At 42.6% G+C, this 20,565-nt stretch overlaps 2 protein-coding genes and 1 long non-coding RNA gene across 10 annotated transcripts; 1 reads left to right on the top strand and 2 right to left on the bottom strand.

Annotated features, from left to right (window-relative positions):
* Window positions 1-344: 344 nt before the first annotated feature.
* On the bottom strand, window positions 345-3,966 carry bmp15 (bone morphogenetic protein 15). The gene is made up of 2 exons (XM_037112914.1): window positions 3,456-3,966; window positions 345-2,435 (listed from the first exon to the last, which is right to left on the bottom strand). The coding sequence occupies exons 1-2, from the start codon at window positions 3,811-3,813 to the stop codon at window positions 1,462-1,464; spliced, it is 1,332 nt and encodes a 443-aa protein (XP_036968809.1). The 5' UTR covers window positions 3,814-3,966; the 3' UTR covers window positions 345-1,461.
* A 118-nt stretch (window positions 3,967-4,084) lies between these two features.
* LOC119027042 lies at window positions 4,085-11,648 on the top strand. 5 transcript variants are annotated; one of them, XR_005077276.1, is made up of 6 exons: window positions 4,085-4,380; window positions 9,220-9,280; window positions 9,766-9,843; window positions 10,728-10,915; window positions 11,079-11,265; window positions 11,377-11,648. It is a non-coding gene; the product is annotated as an uncharacterized LOC119027042 (long non-coding RNA). The 5 variants fall into 5 exon arrangements; XR_005077278.1 differs by lacking the exon at window positions 9,220-9,280 and having other exon boundaries at window positions 4,087-4,380; XR_005077275.1 differs by lacking the exon at window positions 4,085-4,380 and having other exon boundaries at window positions 9,142-9,280.
* On the bottom strand, window positions 5,090-19,609 carry LOC119026988. Of its 4 annotated transcripts, none has more exons than XM_037111760.1 (12): window positions 19,535-19,609; window positions 17,997-18,057; window positions 17,738-17,793; window positions 13,557-13,613; window positions 12,731-12,790; window positions 12,491-12,535; window positions 11,665-11,724; window positions 10,847-11,485; window positions 10,685-10,738; window positions 10,539-10,598; window positions 8,613-9,800; window positions 5,090-8,491 (listed from the first exon to the last, which is right to left on the bottom strand). In XM_037111760.1, the coding sequence occupies exons 3-12, from the start codon at window positions 17,754-17,756 to the stop codon at window positions 6,378-6,380; spliced, it is 4,296 nt and encodes a 1,431-aa protein (XP_036967655.1). In that variant the 5' UTR covers window positions 17,757-17,793; window positions 17,997-18,057; window positions 19,535-19,609; the 3' UTR covers window positions 5,090-6,377. The 4 variants fall into 4 exon arrangements, with proteins under 4 accessions (XP_036967655.1, XP_036967656.1, XP_036967657.1 ...); XM_037111761.1 differs by having other exon boundaries at window positions 13,557-13,601; window positions 19,535-19,608; XM_037111762.1 differs by having other exon boundaries at window positions 13,557-13,601; window positions 17,738-17,790; window positions 19,535-19,556.
* Between the last annotated feature and the right edge of the window lie 956 nt (window positions 19,610-20,565).

Raw genomic sequence — 20,565 nt, 5'->3', positions numbered from 1 at the left:
TTATTCAGTTCTTGTTGCCAGGAGATGGATGAGAGGATCAAAACCACTTTCATGTTGGTGACAGCCATGAACAAATTAACTTGGCTCAGCATATAGACTGGAGACTGTTAAACGTTAACGTTAAAAATAATATTCTGTATATTTTTGCATTCATTCCAAAAAAACAAAGGTTGTTTTACAAGAAGTGCCAAACTATTTGTTGATCTGGACCAGGTTACCAGGGAACTAGTAGATATTCCAGGAAGTTACTGGTCTTGTAGTCCAGCATGTCCATGGCAAACATGAACAAAAAGTCAAAACTTTTGTAAACAAAACACTTTCAACAGCATCAAAGAGACAATAAATTAGGTTTTAGAAAACATGCATTTTATTTCATTATTCATTTTCACTTGTAATAAAAATTGAATACATTTCCACTGCAACACTTGTGTTTTTCCCCCCCTTAAACACACAACACGGTTGCGCCTCCTCTTCATTTTCTGTTTAGTTTTCCTAAGACAAGACAGTAGCAGCACTTTTTTTTCCAAGTTTTTGGAGGTCCCTCCCATTATAAATACATAGAAAAGTTTAGATTGTTAACAGCAAAATTGTGACGTCACAAGGCCTTCACGGTTACATCCAACACCTCGTCCATTAAAATTATTTTCTTCAAGTAGTGTTTAATTTCTTAGAGAGCAGCACAGAAATCCAAAATGTGTTAAACACGCATACAGGTTGTTATATTTTTTGCTGGTTCCTCATGATACTGAAACAAAGAGCAAGTTTTTAAAAAAAGAATGATACAGGAAAACAAAGATGATTGCACAAGAAAGGAAATATTCATTAATTGGCTGTGGTTTGAGACACGTGGTTACTTTTTGAGTTCTCTTAAAAAAAAAAAAAAGGTACCCTGATGTTGAGCCAGGTTAATCAAGAACAAGAAATTGTATTTTATTTTGTTAAGCTACCCTGCAGGTTAGGTTTAGCTGAGTTAAATTACCATTTAGAGTTAGTTAAGTTGCTCTCAAATGGCTGAAAATGCTTCAAAATGTACCAGTTATCTTTGATTTCAGTAGGAAAATTACATTCGTGACTATGAATACAAGAACCCACAAGTCAATTTGTCCAAAAGACTGCAATTGAAGATGACCCCTGTTCTCGCCCATATACCAGGACTATGTTATGGGGAATACCTGATCTGTCTCCAAGATCTGGACTACCTAACTCGGCCAGACCAACCTGTCCAATGTGGGAGGCAGCACATCATCGCAGTGCTTTTAAACAGTTCACAGAACAATTATTCACAAGAAAAACAACAAACTGTAAACTGACACGACACATTCGCTCATCTGTCAACCCAGAGTTCTTCACGAGTCAGCAGCTGCCTTTTAAAGTGCTTTAACGGGGATCTAACGATCTTTTTGGTCACATGTACGACCCAGTTAAATCTGCCCCCCTTTTGTCTGGAAGCACGCGACGTGTTTAGCGACACGTGCACGACTCAGCCACCATGTCCGGCAGCTCCCTGTACTCCACCTTCTTCTTGTGCACGACCAGCACGCTCATGGGCATGTACTTGTAAGGCACGCATGACGGAGGGGGGACGTCCCCGACGCCCAGGTCGTTGATGACCGTCTGGATGATGGCGTGGTTGGGGGAATGGTAGCCGTAGTGGAGCACCCGCGGGCAGTTTCCCCTGCAGAACCGCGGGTTGTACACCGGCGGAGCGATGAAGTAGTGACCCCAGCCGAGCTCGTCGAAGGACAGCCGGAAGGAGTGGAGCTTGCAGCGGTTCTTGGGCACGCCAGTTTTGCGTTTGTACTCGGGGATATCAGAGACGATGGAGGCAGCGGGGGAGGTGGAAAAGGAGGAAGAAGAGGAGGAAGAAGAGGAGGAGGAAGCAGGAGTGTTTTTCAGAACATCCAGTGATTCATCTTTGGGCTCAGAGCTTGAAACGTCTTTGGAGCGGCGGTGGCGGTGAATCGAAGGATGCCACTGCCCTATTCGCCTCATGATGCTTTCTCCCAGCAAGTCCCCCATCCAGTCCTTTACTTCTCTTTCCTCCTCCAGGTATAAAAGAAGAGACGGGACTTCCAGATGTGGTTCGCCTCTCCATTTTTTTTTCCCTTGAGGAGGAGTCCACCACCACAAGAGGCTGCTGTTGTCTTTGGCATACCAAGGCTCTGAGCACCAGTACTGGGCAGTGAGGGTCAAGTGTCCCCCCGTGCTCTGGTTCTTCCCCAGCTGGACGTGAGCGGTGATGTCCGTCTCCGTCCATCGTTCGTGGGGCTCCAGGGTGACCAGACTCTCTTTGCCAAGTGGGGTGATCTGAGCCCTGCAGCGGGGCGGCTCGAGGGCCTGGGTGGTGGAGCGGAGGTGGATGAACGATGCTCTGATCAGATGCTCCGAGGGGAGAGTGTCGATGTTGTACTGTACTGTGAAGCTGTAGTGGTGGTCTGAAGGAGACACGGAGGCACAGAAGAAGAGAACATTTGATGCTGTAAATCTTCCGATTCTACCGACTTACACCTTTTACCCAAGATGCTTAAGGTGGATTTTTCCATTTTTTTTTAACTAATCAGACAGCCAGTATCACTGGCCTGTCACAGAAATTGGTGTAGGTGTTGTATGATATGCATCTTTCAGCAGACTTTTTTGTATTTCACAGAACAAAATGCAGGAGAAGATTACAAGAGTAATGTATGATTATTATATTCCCATTGACAATAGCATTTAAACGATCATTGCAACCACCGATTTACCCAAAGAATCCAGTATTAGTCAGGTTCAGGTGTTCAACAAATATACTGGAAAGGCGGCAGGGTATATATATATTTTTTTTTACCAGGGCGATATGATTCAAACTGCACTTTCACTAGCCATGGGTGAAAGTGATTATTCAAGTCTTTTGATGTGGGGTTGTATGAGGTCAGTGTATTACCTGCAGTACATGACCTTAAGCTAACTTATCAACATCCAGCAGTGGTGGTGCATAAATAAGGATACTGTGGTAAGTATTTTAACTGGTGTCGTTACCCGGAAAAGTACAAAGTGCCGTATAACTTGATCAAATCACAGACTGGCTGCTTCGTCTGCAGGAAGGGGCAATTGGGTCATTATATGATTTGAAGAAAAAGAAACGATCTGTGGAAACCTGAAAATTTTGGTGTAAAAGCGGCATTAGACTATATTTTTGGGGAGTTTTAGGTGTCTCCAGTATGTCTCTGCTTCCCTGTTGGTGTGCCTCATAACAACCCCCTCATGAATAGACCTCGAACTGTCCCTTTAGTTGTCAGGTGGCTCACAACTGTTCTGAGTAGAATGACATGTTGCTACTCCATTTTCTCTAAGTTTCACTGTGTTCATTTGTACATTTTCAGTGGAATAACCCCACAAAGTCGAGGCTAAACCTGCTCTGGAGCCAAGTTAGCTATGAAAAATTAAAACTATAGATTAATTAGCTCACTAAATGTCACCTGTGGAGGCTGGCAGGTAGTGCACCGAGGAGGCCGAGGGTCTCAGCAGGCGGACCGTGTTGGAGCCGAACTTCCGGTGCTGTTTGGGCCTGCCGTCCGGCTCGGCGGCGCTCCGGTACAAACTCAACATGAACTGCAGGTTCTGGTCCTCTTTCTGCTCGTCTGTCAGCGGCCGGTGGTGAGCGCCTTTGTGCTTCGCGCTCTGGTGACTCCGGCGGCTGCGCTTCAACATGGTGGGCTGGTGAGCGGCCATTTTGTGCCCGGCCACAGCTCCGGTGCAGGTGGACCACAGAAGGAAGACGAAGGAGGACAGGACGAGGACACGTAGGAAGCTGTGTCCGCTGCGGGTCGCCCTCATGTTTGTTTTAAAAACTCTTGGGGCTAGCGAGCTCCACCGACGAGGAGATAGTTGGAAACCATCCTGCCCACGGCCGACGAAATGACAATCAAATGGCTGGAATCAACGGTGACCCCAATTAACCCCTCGGCTGTGCGCGAGTCGCCAACGGTTGGCTGAAGTCACGCCCTTTCCGGTTTGGACATTTCAGAAAAAAACTTTAAAATCCTTTTTTTTTTTTTTTTTTTTTTTAAATTCCGTTTGAGTTGTGACATGAATCACACATATGATGTAAGTGAATTTAAAATACATTTTCTTAAATCAAGAAAGTCACAATTTGTCATAAAACTAATGAAATATAAGACTTTGAAACTAGGTAAATATACAGAGGCAAAGTCACGCCACTTCCGGTTTGCCGAATTGGACGTTAATTTAAAAAAATGTATATATATATTTGCCTCTGCAGTCAATATGGCCGACAAGGGCACCGCCATATATGCAATCCAGTCCCAAGCGGAAGTTTCTTTTTTGTGTAATGTATTGCTTAATCGGCGTCCTTACTGATTATGAACAGAGAGCGAGAGAACGGTAAGAGAAATAGTCTTTTAATTATCATCCAACGAGTGTGGTATGGTCTCTAAGATGTAATTTGTGCTATAATATATATTACAAATGCGATGCATCAAAGAATTAGAGTGTAATGTGTTGTGAAGGCTGTTTATCTGCTTGACTTGAGGGTTCGGGCTAACATTAGCTCAGCCAAAGAAAGTAAGCTAATGATCTGGTTTGGCAAAGTTGAATGATACTTGTGTTTTTGCATGTCTAAGGTCATATTGTAACCAGTGTTACACTCCTTCGAGGTCTGTGGATAAGTTTTAGCACAGAAAGCAAGTTACTTTTAAGAGATACCTACTTGTAGCAGTCAGTGGAGTTGTTTCACTTTTTGAAGTATACATAACTGTTTAAAGTAAGAAAAAATACATTTGTATATACTGTATGAACACATCATGACTGATTTCACCAAATGTATACCAATTCACACCAAAATTATTACAGATTACAGTAAATTGATTGTAAGCATGTCAATTTGGCAAATGTTATAGTGGTCAAAACTGTATGAACCATTATTTTAGGAATCCAAACTCAATTATAATTCAGGTCAGTCATCAGCCTCAAAGTTTAGTTTCACTTTGTTAAGTCGTTGGTCATGTGATGTTCTCCATCATACAGATTATTTTTTAATATGTATCTTTCTTTCAGCAGAATATCTAAAATAAATCATGTCTGAACTTGTAGATTCAATATGAGCAGATTTTATTTGAACATTCTGTTGGTTGATCATCACAGCAGGTTGGAAGATTTAAAAATTAAAGTTGATAAAAATTTGACAACATTATGACTTCATCGTATATTTGTATAATCAAACAAAATAAAACAAATAAAATATAAACAAAATGGTCAGAGAGCTATGTAGGAGGCCTCTGTCATTTAAAAAAAAACAACTTATCTAAAAGGACAAAGTGAACTCACACAACATCTGTGTAATGAAAAGGAAATCAAATTATGGCACATATTAATCACAAATCAAGATAATAAGTCTCATGGAAAATGTTCAAGTTTGAAGGGAGATGAGGAACAACATGCATCATGGAACCAGAGGAGGGCAGCAGATACACAAACACAGGTCCAAAATAAACCTGAGGTTCTCCTTCAGCATGAAGCTGCATGTATTGTTCTTAATGCCTGATTCAATAAGATGAAGAAAATAACAGGAGAAAAAAATATTTTGTTGAAAACTTATACAATGAATCACAGACTCACACTTCCACATGAGAAAAACTGTTACGGATAAATTTGAAATGTTAAAACCCAGAAAGGGCGTTCCTGACAAGACAACTTAATGTCTGATGCCAGGTTTTGAATTAATGTTAATTTATTCACTTTTCTGTCTTCTGTGACTCAAGCATGTTGAACATGTTCAAAAATATATCTAGATCTGGAAAAACTGCATGTTTCTGGGACAGAATGAGTCTCATCTTGCCCCACCATTCGCCTCAGTTGTAATTTCAATTAAAATAAAACAGTTAGTCGGTTAGTTAAACTTCAGTACAAGTTTGTTTCAGCATCAACATGATCACATTCAAAAACTGTGTGAGTATTTTAACAAATCTGACATTTAAACAAAAAAAAAAGAAAAATGGTTCTGCACTTCACTGCAAACAAAGGCTGAAGCATCAGTTCTGTTGCTATGGTTACCTGCAGGTTAGCATTGTATAGAATCACAAAGCTCGTTTACAAAAACTTAATGGTAGAAAAGTCACAAGGTTGGACCAAGTTACACTAAATGTTACTGTGACGGCTGGAAATGACACATTTCAACAAGTTTGCTGATTTCACATTTCTTGACAATGAAAATCAACAGACAGAAGTAATGTTTGTATTTTTTGTGTCACTGGTAAACATAACAGTATAATCCACAGCAAAGTATTACCATCAAAAGTTTCAGTTACTGAAACCGAATGAAAGGAGATAAAGGAAACTGAAACTGCTGAGTTGTCGTGATGTTCACATGGAAACAAATCTCCTCAGAAAATCGGACAGCTTGATGTGTCGGCTTGATTCAAAAGTTTCTGTAGCAAGTCACTTATTTCTTTTTCATGTTTTTGCTGCAGATTTTTCTTTGCCTCCTCATTTTTCTGCTTGCTCATTTCCTCTTGTTGTTTATTCAGTAAAGCCCTGATTTTCTCCAGACTCCCTCTCTTCTCAGCCACACATTTCACCAGGTCAGAAATTTGACCATAATGTTTGTTCCTCATTTGTCCTTCACTGTGGGCTGAAAGTGCCTTTAAGATGTCGTATTGTTCCTTATGCTGTCTCTCCTTGTCTGCAATATCCTTGGTGTATTTCTTCTGGAATTCATTAAACTCTTCAGCTTTCTTTCTGGCTTCTTCTTCATACTTCTTCTCCAGAGTCACCAATTTATTCTCGTAGGTCTCAGCAATGTGTTTCTTCTCTTTTTCCTCTTGTTCTCTTCTGATTTGATCCTCTTCCTTTCTCTTCTTTTCATCATCTTTTCTCTCTTGTTCATATTCTTCTTGAAGCTTTCTCAGTCTTTCTTGTTCCTTCTCTCGTCTCTGTTCATCTTCTTCATCTCGTTTTTTCCACCATTCTTTTTGTTTTCTATCCCAGTTCTCTCGCTCTTCTCTCATCTCTTCTCTGCTCTCCTCCAGTTTTTTGCTAATGTTTTCTTTTGATTTTGCCTCTGATTTTATTTTTTGCTCCAAAGCTTCAACTCTCTGTTTCCACTCCTGTTTCTGACTTTCTTCCTCTTGTTTTCTCTTCCTGTCTGCTGCATCCCTCATTTCCTGTTCTTTCTGTCTCTCCTCACGCTCCCTCTCAATATTTTCCTTCATTTCCTTAAGTTGTTTTTCTCTCACTTTTCTCTCCTCTTCAATTCTTGCTCGCTCTTTTTCCACAAACTCTTTCTTCTCTTTTTCCTCTTGTTCTCTTCTGATTTGATCCTCTTCCTCTCTCTTCTTTTCATCATTTTCTCTTGTTTGTTCATATTCTTCTTGAAGCTTCCTCAGTCTTTCTTGTTCCTCCTGTCGTCTCTGTTCATCTTCTCGATATCGTTTTTCCCACCATTCTTTTTGTTTTCTCTCCTCGTTCTCTCGCTCTCTTCTCATCTCTTCTCTGCTCTCCTCCAGTTGTTTGTAAATTTTTTCCTTTGATTCTGCCTCTGATTTTATTTTTTGCTCCAAAGCTTTAACTCTCTGTTTCCACTCCTGTTTCTGAATCTCTTCCTCTTGTTTTCTCTTCCTGTTCTCTTCTTCTCTGCTTTCCTCTTCTTTCTTTCTCTCCTCACGTTCTTTCTCGATGCTTTTCTCCTTCTCTTCAAGTTGTTTTTCTCTCACCTTTCTCTCCTCTTCAATTTGTGCTCTCTGTTCTTCTAGTCTTCTTTTCATTTCATTCATTTCCTCCTCATGTTTTCTTTGAAGCTCCTCCCTCTCTCTCTTCATCTCTTCTTCTTTCTCCTTCAGGATCTTCTCCGTCTCTTTCTGTATCGCTGCCTCGGCCTCTTGCAGCATCTCATTAGTGTAGCAGCTGCCTCTATTTGTCTTCACCATGGTGTTAATCTTGGTTATCAGCTCATCGACCTGCGTGTGGTTGTGTTCATCCCAGTTATTGAACACGTGATATCTTCCTCCACAGTCTTGTATCAAATTCTTAAATGAATCATCACATTTCTTGTCAATGTACTCTTCAATGGACAGACGGTCATGTTTTAGTATTTCTCCTCCAGTTAACAGAATGATGGTGAACCTTTCAGAATTCGTCCCAAAGGCTCCCTGGATACGTTTTAATGTTTCCTTCTCCTCTTGTGTAAATCTGCCAATTGACATGACCAACAGGAACACATGAGGTCCTGGAGCAAGAAGATTGATGCATTTCACCATCTCCTTATTGATCTCTTCATGGCTCAGAGTTGTGTCGAACAGACCGGGAGTGTCGACCACAAACACAGGCTGACCGTTCACTTCACTTCCTTCTTTCTGACAATGTTTGGTAACTGAATGTTGGCTTGATTCAGCTTTGAACACCTTTCTTCCTATGATGGTGTTTCCTGAAGAGCTTTTTCCATCGCCAGTCTTCCCAATCAGCACGATCCTGAGACACGCTGGACTCTGTTCCTCAGCAGCTGCAAAATAATAAGATCTGGAGTTATTTGAAATATTCACAGTTGCTAAGATGTAGTATCAAGACTGGAAAGTACAAATGCTTTTGAACAAAGAAAAAACATTTAAATTCAAAGTACTTACAAGTGATGTTGATTTTCTTTCTCAGACTCTCAAGTTCAGCTTGCTGCTTGATGACCTTATCCCATTGTGCGTGTGCTAATGTTGCAGCTGTGTAGCAGGACGGTTTAATTCTGTCCACAGTGTTCAACAGTTCTGGGATCTGCTGCTTGTTGTTGATGTTGAGAACAAAGTATCTTCCTCCACAGCTCTGACGGAGCTCCTGGATGTCTTTGTTCTTGCTAACAGAGTCAACAACAGCTGGAGCTGCAGGATCTGAGTCCACAGTGAACAGAATCATGGTGAAGTCATTGACTTGACAGCTGAATGTGTCCTGGATGGTCTTTAACTCTAGCTTGTCTTCATCGTTGAGAGAACCCACAGGTAGGACCAGGATGAAGGCGTGGACGCCCTCAGGATGAAAGAGGGAGACACACCTGAGTGATTCCTCCATCACCTCCTCTTGAGGTTTCCCACACAAGGCAGGCAGATCCACCAGAGTAACCCAACGTCCACACACCTCTCCCTGACTCTGAACACACTCTGATGAGTTGGAGACTGAGGGAAACTCTGTCTGACCTAAAATGGCCTCAGCTGCTGACGCCTTCTCTGCTCCTCTCCTCCCACACAGAACCAGGTTCACAGCTGGTCTGATGTGTTCAGACTGTGGTCTGATGGTCTCGTCACTGAAGGTGAGGAAGGCTCCTCTGTTTTTAAGCACAATGTTCTCAATGTTCTGCATTAATGACCCGTGGTTGTCTTCAGACATGTTGTAGCGTCTTCCTCCACAGTCTTCAAGGAGCTGATGCAGAGTGCTAGTTTCCTTCCACTCATGTGTGGTGATGACCATCGAGTGTTTAAAAGCTTCTGGACCAAACAAACTCAGGATGAACTTCAGTGTATCTCTGTTCTTCTGTGTGAAGTTGGAGGGCTTCACTAGCAGCAGCAGAACATTTGGTCCAGGGAGACACAGACTGAAACACTTCACCATCTCTTCTTTAACTGCCTCCACAGACAGACTGAACATGTCTGGAGTTTTAACTACACTAAGATAGTTTCCCTTCCACTCTCTCCAGGCGTACACCACTTGTTTGGAATGTTTTGGTAAATTAAAATGTTGACTCTGTAGGATGAAGTTACCCAGCTTTGTCATTTTGTCTTCACTTTTCCCCATCAGTACAATCCTGACTGTAGGTGTTGAAACAGATGGTGCTGAAAAAGAAGGGGTGGAGCACATTAGGGTTGATGGCAACAGGTAGGTGATGCCAAATTCAAACACTACACCACAGCTTGCAGTTTGATCACCTATAGCAGTAGGTATCAACCTTTCTTGGGGGCCAGCACCCTTCATCTAGTGTCCAGGTCCTTAATTGCCCCCATCAGATAATGTGTTTGGTAATATGTTACGGCGAATGACTTCCCTGAAACTGATTTGGTTTGAAAGATGACAGCCAAACATTATCATACTTGGCAAGTTGCTCAACCACAAAGTGATTGTGATTAGCCACTTCACAAAAGTGCTCATTGCAGTGCTTGTTCTTGCGTGATTTCGACTCCAACAAACAAACTTAAGGCAAAACATCTCGATCGCATGTGTAGCATGAGATCTGTGTCAAATGTATTTGTCTCATGCTCAATGTGTAAGAGTTGGCAGCTGTCACATACACATAGAAAAGAAGAGCATAGATGTTTGATTGTGGCATAATGATAACAGCCCTGTCATTCCATTAAAGTTGGACTGTTCAGTCGGACACACCAGAAGATCTAAACTCAACTGAGTGCACTGTTGTTGTTTCAGAATGGGACAGATGAACAACCAGAAAACATAATGCCTCTGGCCATGGCTACTGCAGGCATGGAGGCTGTGAAAGTAATCACATTACTGTAGTGTGTTACTACTGTTATGGCCCACTGCACGTTACACATTCTAGATTTATTTAATTTACTTACGCTGGTTGCTTGTGCTTTCCACAGTTGAGGGAGTGTGTGATGGAGAATTTTTTTTTAGGACTGTTGAAAAACAGAATCATCAGTATTAATTCCAGTAAATCAATGTCACCTCTAATTGCATGATTATCAGTTCCAGGTATACTCACAGCGGGCGAGTGGCTTTTTTACTGAATGCTCTGTGCCCGACAGATATTTCAGCCCTATGAAAAGATAACACCATCAACTGAAGAACTCTGACTGAATGTTCAAATCTGATCAGGGATGACTTCTGCTCATCACCACATTGTTAAAGTAGCTCTCGTACTTACCAGCAGCCTTGACAGGACCCAAGTCTATATGGAGTCCATCTCCTTGTGTTGTGCCTTGAGGACCACCAGGTAAATCAGATGTTGCATCTTTGTAAGATTCATGGGTCACATGAGGTTCTTTGCTCTCTTGCACTATTTTGTCCATTTGGTCGAACAGCTGTTGATGGTCAACAGGCCACATTATTTTGGATCTACACTTTGTGATCATGTCTCTCAAATGTGGATTCTGCAGGCATCCTTCCATGGAACCTGGACTCTCCTCTCTGGGTGGTGCTATCAGAACCAGTGAATGATCAAATGATTTATCACTGAAGTTTTCAAGGATTGACTGCAGCCTCCGTTTGTTTTGCTCAGTGAAGACTTCAGGCTGTAGAACCAGCAGGAACACATGAGGACCAGGAGCAGAGAATCTCACACAGGTATCTACATGTTCTTTCAATTCTCCTACAGTGATGTCAGGACGCAGCAGATCTGGGGTGTTGATAAGAACAATGTGTCTCCCTTTTACTTGTCCTCCGACTTTCTGACAGCTTTGTGGTTCTCCCTCGGTGGCAAACGCAGTCACTCCCAGTATGAAGTTCCCCACTGAACTCCTCTGAGACCAGCTGTTCCCCAGCAGAACCACCCTCAGCTCAGACACTGGAATGACAATTACTTAAATCACTGAATCAACTCTATCAACTAATATCATGTGATAACAGATCTGTTGTACAGTTTACATTAATATCATTCCTGCACCCTTAGATGGATCATCCATCAGACAAAGTGAATTCTAAATAAACACAAGAATAATTCTGACTCAGATGAGTTTGACTCACTGTGAGGTGGCAGATTGTCATTGCTCGCTCTGCGCTTATGTGGTTGATGTTCATCTTTAACTGCAGGATACAGAAATATACACATTGTTTAATCAATTGTCCTTTGACTGAGGCACAAACAATGGCATCATTCAAATGTATTCTGTTAAAAACTGTCATTTACCATCTTTCTCTTACAAAATAATTACACCTTGATCTTACTAATGTTAAGTTGCACAGTTTTCGATTTTAGTTTGAATTGAGATTTTTAATTGTGATTTTGTACACTTGCCATTTGGTATATTTACCCTAAAAAAGGCAAAACCCATGTTTTATGTCATGATTTTCAAATCAGTCAGGAAAAACTATAACAAAATTTAAAAAAAACAACAATTTCAACTATTCAACTATTAAAAGATTATTAACTTATTTTTTTCATTTAAATTTTATCTGCAAATGACAATGGTCATCGCTGGGTAACGCATGCTGTTCTGTAAGAATATGGCAGAAATATGTGTGGTTTGTTGTGCAGCACAATCATCATTATGGTTTTGCTGACTGTGTGTAGTGGACCAGTTGTTGGGACATGTTGTTTGTTGTTAAATACTGCAGCTCTCTTCTTTCTGGACATGACAGCTTTATGACCTTATGACCTCTGTACTTCTCAGATACAACAGCCTAGGTAACCCATTCGACTGTAAAATCCAACACATGTTGGTTAATTATAGATACAACTAATAGTTTTTCTTTACTACCTTACACTCCTGTCAAGCAGGCATTTCACTTCACAAAGTTCCTGATAACTGCATTTGTTGTTTTAATAATATGTTCTCACAACTTGACTCACAGTCGGGACGTTCATGTTCAGGGCTCCTGCTGCGCCTCTTGGCACCTGAATCACCATCCATAAAAACACAAAACACAGATGAACCCTACTTATCCCTTTAGACCGAAGATCATGTGATAACAGATCTGTTGTACAGTTTACATTAATATCATTCCTGCACCCTTAGATGGATCATCCATCAGACAAAGTGAATTCTAAATAAACACAAGAATAATTCTGACTCAGATGAGTTTGACTCACTGTGAGGTGGCAGATTGTCATTGCTCGCTCTGCGCTTATGTGGTTGATGTTCATCTTTAACTGCAGGATACAGAAATATACACATTGTTTAATCAATTGTCCTTTGACTGAGGCACAAACAATGGCATCATTCAAATGTATTCTGTTAAAAACTGTCATTTACCATCTTTCTCTTACAAAATAATTACACCTTGATCTTACTAATGTTAAGTTGCACAGTTTTCGATTTTAGTTTGAATTGAGATTTTTAATTGTGATTTTGTACACTTGCCATTTGGTATATTTACCCTAAAAAAGGCAAAACCCATGTTTTATGTCATGATTTTCAAATCAGTCAGGAAAAACTATAACAAAATTTAAAAAAAACAACAATTTCAACTATTCAACTATTAAAAGATTATTAACTTATTTTTTTCATTTAAATTTTATCTGCAAATGACAATGGTCATCGCTGGGTAACGCATGCTGTTCTGTAAGAATATGGCAGAAATATGTGTGGTTTGTTGTGCAGCACAATCATCATTATGGTTTTGCTGACTGTGTGTAGTGGACCAGTTGTTGGGACATGTTGTTTGTTGTTAAATACTGCAGCTCTCTTCTTTCTGGACATGACAGCTTTATGACCTTATGACCTCTGTACTTCTCAGATACAACAGCCTAGGTAACCCATTCGACTGTAAAATCCAACACATGTTGGTTAATTATAGATACAACTAATAGTTTTTCTTTACTACCTTACACTCCTGTCAAGCAGGCATTTCACTTCACAAAGTTCCTGATAACTGCATTTGTTGTTTTAATAATATGTTCTCACAACTTGACTCACAGTCGGGACGTTCATGTTCAGGGCTCCTGCTGCGCCTCTTGGCACCTGAATCACCATCCATAAAAACACAAAACACAGATGAACCCTACTTATCCCTTTAGACCGAAAAGGAATATTGTGTTAACACGCATGGCACAAACAGTGGTGGGCTTTACTTTGCCATGGCATCAGCCAGTTGATCCAGAAAACTTTGTTTTAATGTTTTTTTGTGGCTTTTTAGTCTTGATTACTGAAGCAGGCACAATTTATAACAGATATGAACTCATCGTCATTGAAATAGGAAGTATGAGTATAAATCAACACAAAAATCTAGTCAATCAAACCACCTTGGAGACACATTATAGCCAGATGTTGGAAAGGAATATTGTGTTAACACGCATGGCACAAACAGTTGTGGGCTTTATACAGGATGCTGTTTAGCTCAGTGGGTAGAGCAGCGTCCCATGTACAGAGAATGTGTCCTCACTGCAGTGGACTTGGGTTCAAGTCCCAGGCTGGGGCCCTTTGCTGCGTGTCACTCCCCCCTCTCTCTCAGCCTGTTTCCTGTCATGACTTAAGCATGACCCTATTCTTGTATCTGTTCCAAAAGGCCAAAAATATATACTTAAAAAAGAAAAGGTGTAAATACATCCAGAACTCTAAGCCCGTAAACCTCACTCCTCCCACACTGTAACTTACTGTAACCATGTCAGTGAGACATTGTGAGACATGGTCTGCGGGAAAACACAAACAGCTTCTACCTGGAATTCTGCCTTCGAAAGTCATCTGTCCAATCAGATCAGATAGATCTGACCTCACCGGTTCAGCCCCAGCTGAACTCAATTGGGTGTCTTTATGAGCACCTATGGTAACATATAGGTGAAATATATAGTTTGGGGGTTTGAGCACCTGAATGATCCTAGGAGCTATGTTGTCCGGGGCTTAATGCCCCTGGTAGGGTCTCCCAAGGCTAGGTGACAGGTCAGACTATGATTGGTTCAAAAACCCCTGATGATAGAGAAAATATCAAGGACACGTACATTGCCCAGATTGGTGTCACCGGGGCCCCACCCTGGAGCCAGGCCTGGGGTCGGGGCTCGCAGGCGACCACCTGGAGGCCGGGCGCAGCCCGAAGGAGCGACGTGGGCCCGCTTCCAGTGAGCTCACCACTTGCAGGAGAGTCCAGAAGGGGCAGGTGCAGTGTGATTTGGGTGGCGGTTGTAGATGGGGGCCCCGGCGACCCAATCCCCGGATGGTGATTCTAGCCATGGGGACATGGAATGTCACCTCACTCGGGGGGAAAGAGCCTGAGCTGGTGCGAGAGGTTGAGCGGTACCGGCTAGAGATGATCTCACTGTTGTCTCAGCTTATGGGCCGAACAGCAGTGTAGAGTACCCGGCCTTCTTGAAGTCCCTGGGAGGGGTACTGGAGAGTGCTCCAACCGGGGACTCTGTCGTTCTACTGGGGGACTTCAACACTCACGTGGGAAGCGACAGTGTTACCTGGAGGGGTTTGATTGGGAGGAACGGCCTCCCCGATCTGAACCAGAGTGGTGTTTTGTTACTGGACTTCTGTGCTAGTCACAGTTTGTCCATAACGAACACCATGTTCAAGCATAAGGGTGTCCATATGTGCATGTGGCACCAGGACGCCCTAGGCTGGAGGTCAGTGATCGACTTTGGTCACTCAGGTGAAGAGAGGGGCTGAGCTGTCAACTGATCACCACCTGGTGGTGAGTCGGATCTGGTGGCAGGGGAGGAAGCTGGACAGACCTGGCCTGGCAGACCCAAACCCTGGCTGTCCGGAGCTGTGGCTGTCGTGGCGGCATTCCCCGAACCTGGTGGTGGACTCCGGAAGTAAGGGATGCTGTCAAGCTGAAGAAGGAGTCCTATCGAGCCTGGTTGGCCCGGGGGACCCCTGAGGCAGCTGACAGGTACTGGCAGGCCAAGCGAGCGGCAACAATTGGGACCGGAGGGTGTGTTCCAACTATTGGGGGATCACACTCCTCAGCCTCCCTGGGAAAGTCTATTCCAGGGTACTGGAGAGGAGAATTCAGCCGATAGTCGAACCTCGGATTCAGGAGGAACAATGCGGTTTTCTTCCGGGCCGCGGAACACTGGACCAGCTCTATATCCTCCGCAGGGAGCTCGAGGGTAATGGGAGTTTGCCCAACCAGTCCACATGTGTTTTGTGGACTTGGAGAAGGCATTCGATCGTGTCCCTCGTGGCATTCTGTGGGAGGTGCTCCGGGAGGGGGGTCGGAGGCCCTCTGCTAAGGGCTGTACGGTCCCTGTATGACCGGAGCAGGAGCTTGGATCGCATTGCCGGGAGTAAGTCAGACCTGTTCCCGGTGCATGTTGGACTCTGGCAGGGCTGCCCTTTGTCACCGGTTCTGTTCATTATCTTTATGGACAGAATTTCTAGGGTTAGGGTTAGGGGCAGCCACGGGCCGGAGGGGGTCTGGTTCGGGAGCCACAGGATTTCATCTCTGCTTTTCGCGGATGATGTGGTCTTGTTGGCTCCTTCAAGCCAGGATCTCCAGCATGTCCTGGGGCAGTTTGCAGCCGAGTATGAAGGGGCTGGGATGAGAATCAGCACCTCCAAGTCCAAGGCCATGGTTCTCAACTGGAAAAAGGTGGCTTGTCCCCTCCGGGTTGAGGGAGAGCTACTGCCTCAGGTAGAGGAGTTTAAATATCTTGGGGTCTTGTTCACGAGTGAGGGAAGGATGGAGCGTGAGATTGACAGGCGGATCGGTGCGGCAGCCGCAGTAAGGCGAAAGGCGAAACTCTCAATTTACAGGTCAATCGACGTTCCCTACCCTCACCTATGGTCATGAACTTTGGCCGAGAGTTCATGACCGAAAAAATAAGATCCCGGATACAAGCGTCTGAAATGAGTTTCCTCCGCAGGGTGGCGGGGCGCTCCCTTAGAGATAGGGTGAGGAGCTCTGTCACCCGGGAGGAGCTCGGAGTAGAGCCGCTGCTCCTCCACATGGAGAGGAGCCAGCTGAGGTGGCTCAGGCATCTGTTTCAGATGCCCCCGGGACGCCTCCCTCAGGAGGTGTTCCTGGCATGTCCCGCCAGGCGGGGACCCCGAGGAAGACCCAGGACACACTGGAGTGACTGTGTCACCTTGCTGGTCTGAGAACGCCTTGAGATCCTCCCGGAAGAGCTGGAAGAAGTGTCCGGGGAGAGGGAAGTCTGGGTGTCCCTGCTCAGGCAGCTGCCCCCGCGACCCGGTCAGATAAGCGGATGAAAACTGATGGATGGATGGATGGATGGATATAGTTTGGTACCCGAGACATTTTAAATGGCTCAGATTGAGGCCAAGATGTGCCAAACTGGTAAAATGGCACATCTGGAGATTGTGCCTGCCCAGAGGAAAATGTTACTGCTCAAAGCTTGCTCCTTTATGGCTATGGAGCCATAAAGGAGCTCAATGAGAGTTCTCATTTCAGTCTCGTTGTAGTCTTTTTTGGTCTCAAACATTTCTCACTTGTTTCTCCTAAAATTCCTTAGGAGCAATAGGTGAGACTTGAGACTTTACCACTTAAACCTTGCTCCTTTCCAGCACTGTGGAGACATTCTGAAACTTCATTGAGAGCTTGATGAGATCTCCTTTGAAACTTACAGGGAGCCCAAGTTGAGATTTTCTGCACCTGTTTCTCAGGAGAAACAATTGAGAAACAGGAGAAATCAGCCACAGCCTTACTTTGGTCTCACATAGATCTCATAGTTGTCTAGGAAAAGTGAATGAGACACTACTGAGATCTCTTTTCCAATTTTCGTCAATCAAACCACCTTGGAATGTGACGTTTCCAATTTTCGTTTCCTCTCTACACCTCTCTAATGTTGTTCTGATACACTTTATTAGCACAAAAGGTGTCAGAGTGTTCAAATGGTCTGCTAGAGATTTGGAGCTGCAGCTGCATCATGCCTCAGAAAAAATCAATTCTAAATCTGTAATAAATAAAAACAATCTTCCATTTATGCTGTGTGGCAACTTAATTCACCTGGACCCAGTGACATATATATACTTATACTGACACATCTGAACAAATATTTCAAGTGTTCCCTTTATCATATTTAATTGATCAGAGATACATTCAGTTAACTATCAAGCAGAGACACAAAATAGAGGCTAGTTCTTAACAGGTTACAGTCTGAGGACAGAGAAAGTGTAGAAAGTGAGAGAAAACTCACCAGATCCTGCAGCCGCCATGATGTCAATGTGCTGGAAACATCAGAGACTCGTTCTGCTGAAGGAGAATAAAGAGAATTTAGGTTCCTTTACAATAAAGTAGACATAATTAACTAATGACTAGCCAACATTAATGTAGTGTCGGATCACAAGACAGGTTATCTCATGACCTTTTCCACACAGCAGATTCAGACCGTAGACTTCTTGACTTTAGTGGCTTTGGCCGATGAACTTGTTGAGTTAATGTCTTTGAATACTTACTTGTGTCAGTGCTGCTGCTTTGTGTCCTCTGAAGTCAATGAGCTCTGAGACACCGACTGTCCTGTAATATGTTAAAATCACCAAAATCATCATTATCAGACATGGATAAAAACATACTGTTCATTATTTGGTTTGGATTAAAGTCTGACAATCACTAGAAGAAGACAAGTTCAGCTGAATTGTTGTGAGAACTTAAGAAGCAAAGGTCATGAAGTCAACAAATCTCTCTTCGTGGTCAGACTGTGGTGACAGCTGTACATGAAAACCAAACACATCTACCTCGTGTGACTGATGGTTGATGGTAAACTTGCTCTCTGAAGTGTTCTTATTATTCTCTGGAGGCATTTACTCATCAGAAGTTGATATCAAGTGTTTCTCTATGCATCTACCACAGACTTCAGAACAGTTGACACCACAGTCTGTAACTTACTCTCATCATGTTCCTCTTGGGAGAGGCTGAGTGTTGTGCAACAACAGTATTCAGTATTACAGGTCCAGTCTGAGGCCTGATATCAAACCAGTTTGAAGATGTAAATAAGCCAAACTCAACCCTCCTAAGGTGAACAGTTCTCTGTATCAGTAACAATAAATGTCATCATTTACTGTAATTAATGACACACAAAAGTAATATCTGAGTAACACAGCTGCAAACTTGTACAGGTTGGAATGTAACAACAGATAATTGTGTTGTTTGAGTTCTGTGGATTAATTATTTTCTTGAATCTGTTGGAGATTTGATCTAATTCTGCACATGTTCTGACCCACTAAAGGGTCTTGGGGCTCTTGAAAATGTCACACATGAGATGTTGATGAATATATATATTTTTTGTGTGTGTGATGTTATATCATATAAAACAACACATGCCTTATAGAAGGTTTAGATCTGTTGTGTTTCATGTGACGAGAATTAAATTAAAAATATTTATTCCTCTCTCAGACCACTGCTTGCAATGTGTGTGTGTGTGTGTACTTAGACTGTGCAGCTAGTGATGGGTTAAATGCAGAGGGAAAATTTCATGTGTGTAAAAATTTCTTCGTCACAGTTTTTCACGAAGAAAAGTGATCAGCATTCATTATTACCTGATTAAATGACTATCCCACAGTCTGTAAAGTGGTACAGTGTTAGACTCATTATGTTTCTGTCCTGGGAAACAGAGTAACTATCGAGTACACATGTTTAACTTAAATACTTATACATCAACCGCTGTCAGTTGTAAATGTACCGTCAGTGACAGCAGATCAGAGGTGGAAATCTCTTTATGTATATGTCACATAAATAACTTTTCAGGCTCTATTCAACAGAAGATAAATGACGTTTCTACATTTTACTTTGACTCTTCTTCCTGCTTCTTCTGAGGCGCAGATCGTCTAAAATGGCGGAATCATCGAACAAAACTCTGTCTGCAGCTCGCTGCGTGAAGTTACTGACAACAAGCAGCTGAACCGAACCTGCACTGGTACCGACACGCTGCATATATTCAGGTCCACTTCACTGACTAGATGGGTTCTGTTAGATTCTGTTAGTGGTGTTTACTCACCGGCGGAACTTTCTGCTGCGCCATCAGTGTGATAGAAAGAAAAAAAAAGTTGAAAGTGAAAGTAAAGTCAACTTCCTGTAATTTAATACTGAATTGAGACTCAGCAATTGTTTACAGGTGACGAGACAGTGGAGTTTGTACAGGAGCCCTGCAGTCACCCACCTCATCAGCAAGATGGCGCCATTCCCCTATTTATAGAATTATGTATATTTCCAAAGTCTACTCAATGCACTTCAAAATGTACTTGAAGGGAACTTTATCTAACACGTTGAAACAACCTGGTCCCTCAAAACCACCCACAACGTGTAGGCTACCTGTGGAAACACAGACAGAAATCTGCATCTGGTCTGCACCTGTAGCTCCACCATCCATCTTTGGCCTACCAGTTCAGCAAAGTTCAGCAAAAAAGTTTCATACAAGTGACATGAGATGTTTGTAACTTAGGAGATGGAGAGGAGGATACAATTTGACAAAAAAAAAGGTGTGAAAACCTCAGAAACCCGGTATAATGCTGTAGAAAAGGAAATGAGTATTCGGGTTTCATATTAACATTAAAGCCTCAAACTACTTGCAGACTGGATGTGAATGCATGCATTGTGCTATTTGCAGCGTCTGACAGGAAATCAGTGGCTGTTTCTCTTCTCTGTTCACAGGTTCCCTCGCTGGGTCTCTTGCGGCGTCTGAATGTTGTCCGACCACCTCGAGGGTTATTTCACATGTTTCACTTTTCTTCCTTCTCTGTGATTTTGCCTTGATTGTTGAGTGCTTATTCATGATATTGTCTTCCTGATTTTCCTGCTTTTAGAACTTTGTGAACTAATCTGGTTTTCACAATATCACATTTTAACTACACGGTTATTTAATGATATCTTTTACTTTGCTTTATGTGTGCTTTTCAGGTAAATTGCCTTAATGTGGGGAGGCTTCACTAATTAAATGACACCAGTGTGTTTCCAGCATCTCAGATATGAGGATGTAAAACTTTCCCTTATACACGTGAAAGTATATTTAGTCAGTTATGATGCTTTGAG

The sequence above is a fragment of the Acanthopagrus latus genome, chromosome 10 (assembly GCF_904848185.1).
Source record: "Acanthopagrus latus isolate v.2019 chromosome 10, fAcaLat1.1, whole genome shotgun sequence".
In the NCBI taxonomy this organism is placed as follows: Eukaryota; Metazoa; Chordata; class Actinopteri; order Spariformes; family Sparidae; genus Acanthopagrus; species Acanthopagrus latus.
Note: the sequence above shows the minus strand (reverse complement) of the source record. Positions and strands in the feature narration are given on the sequence as shown.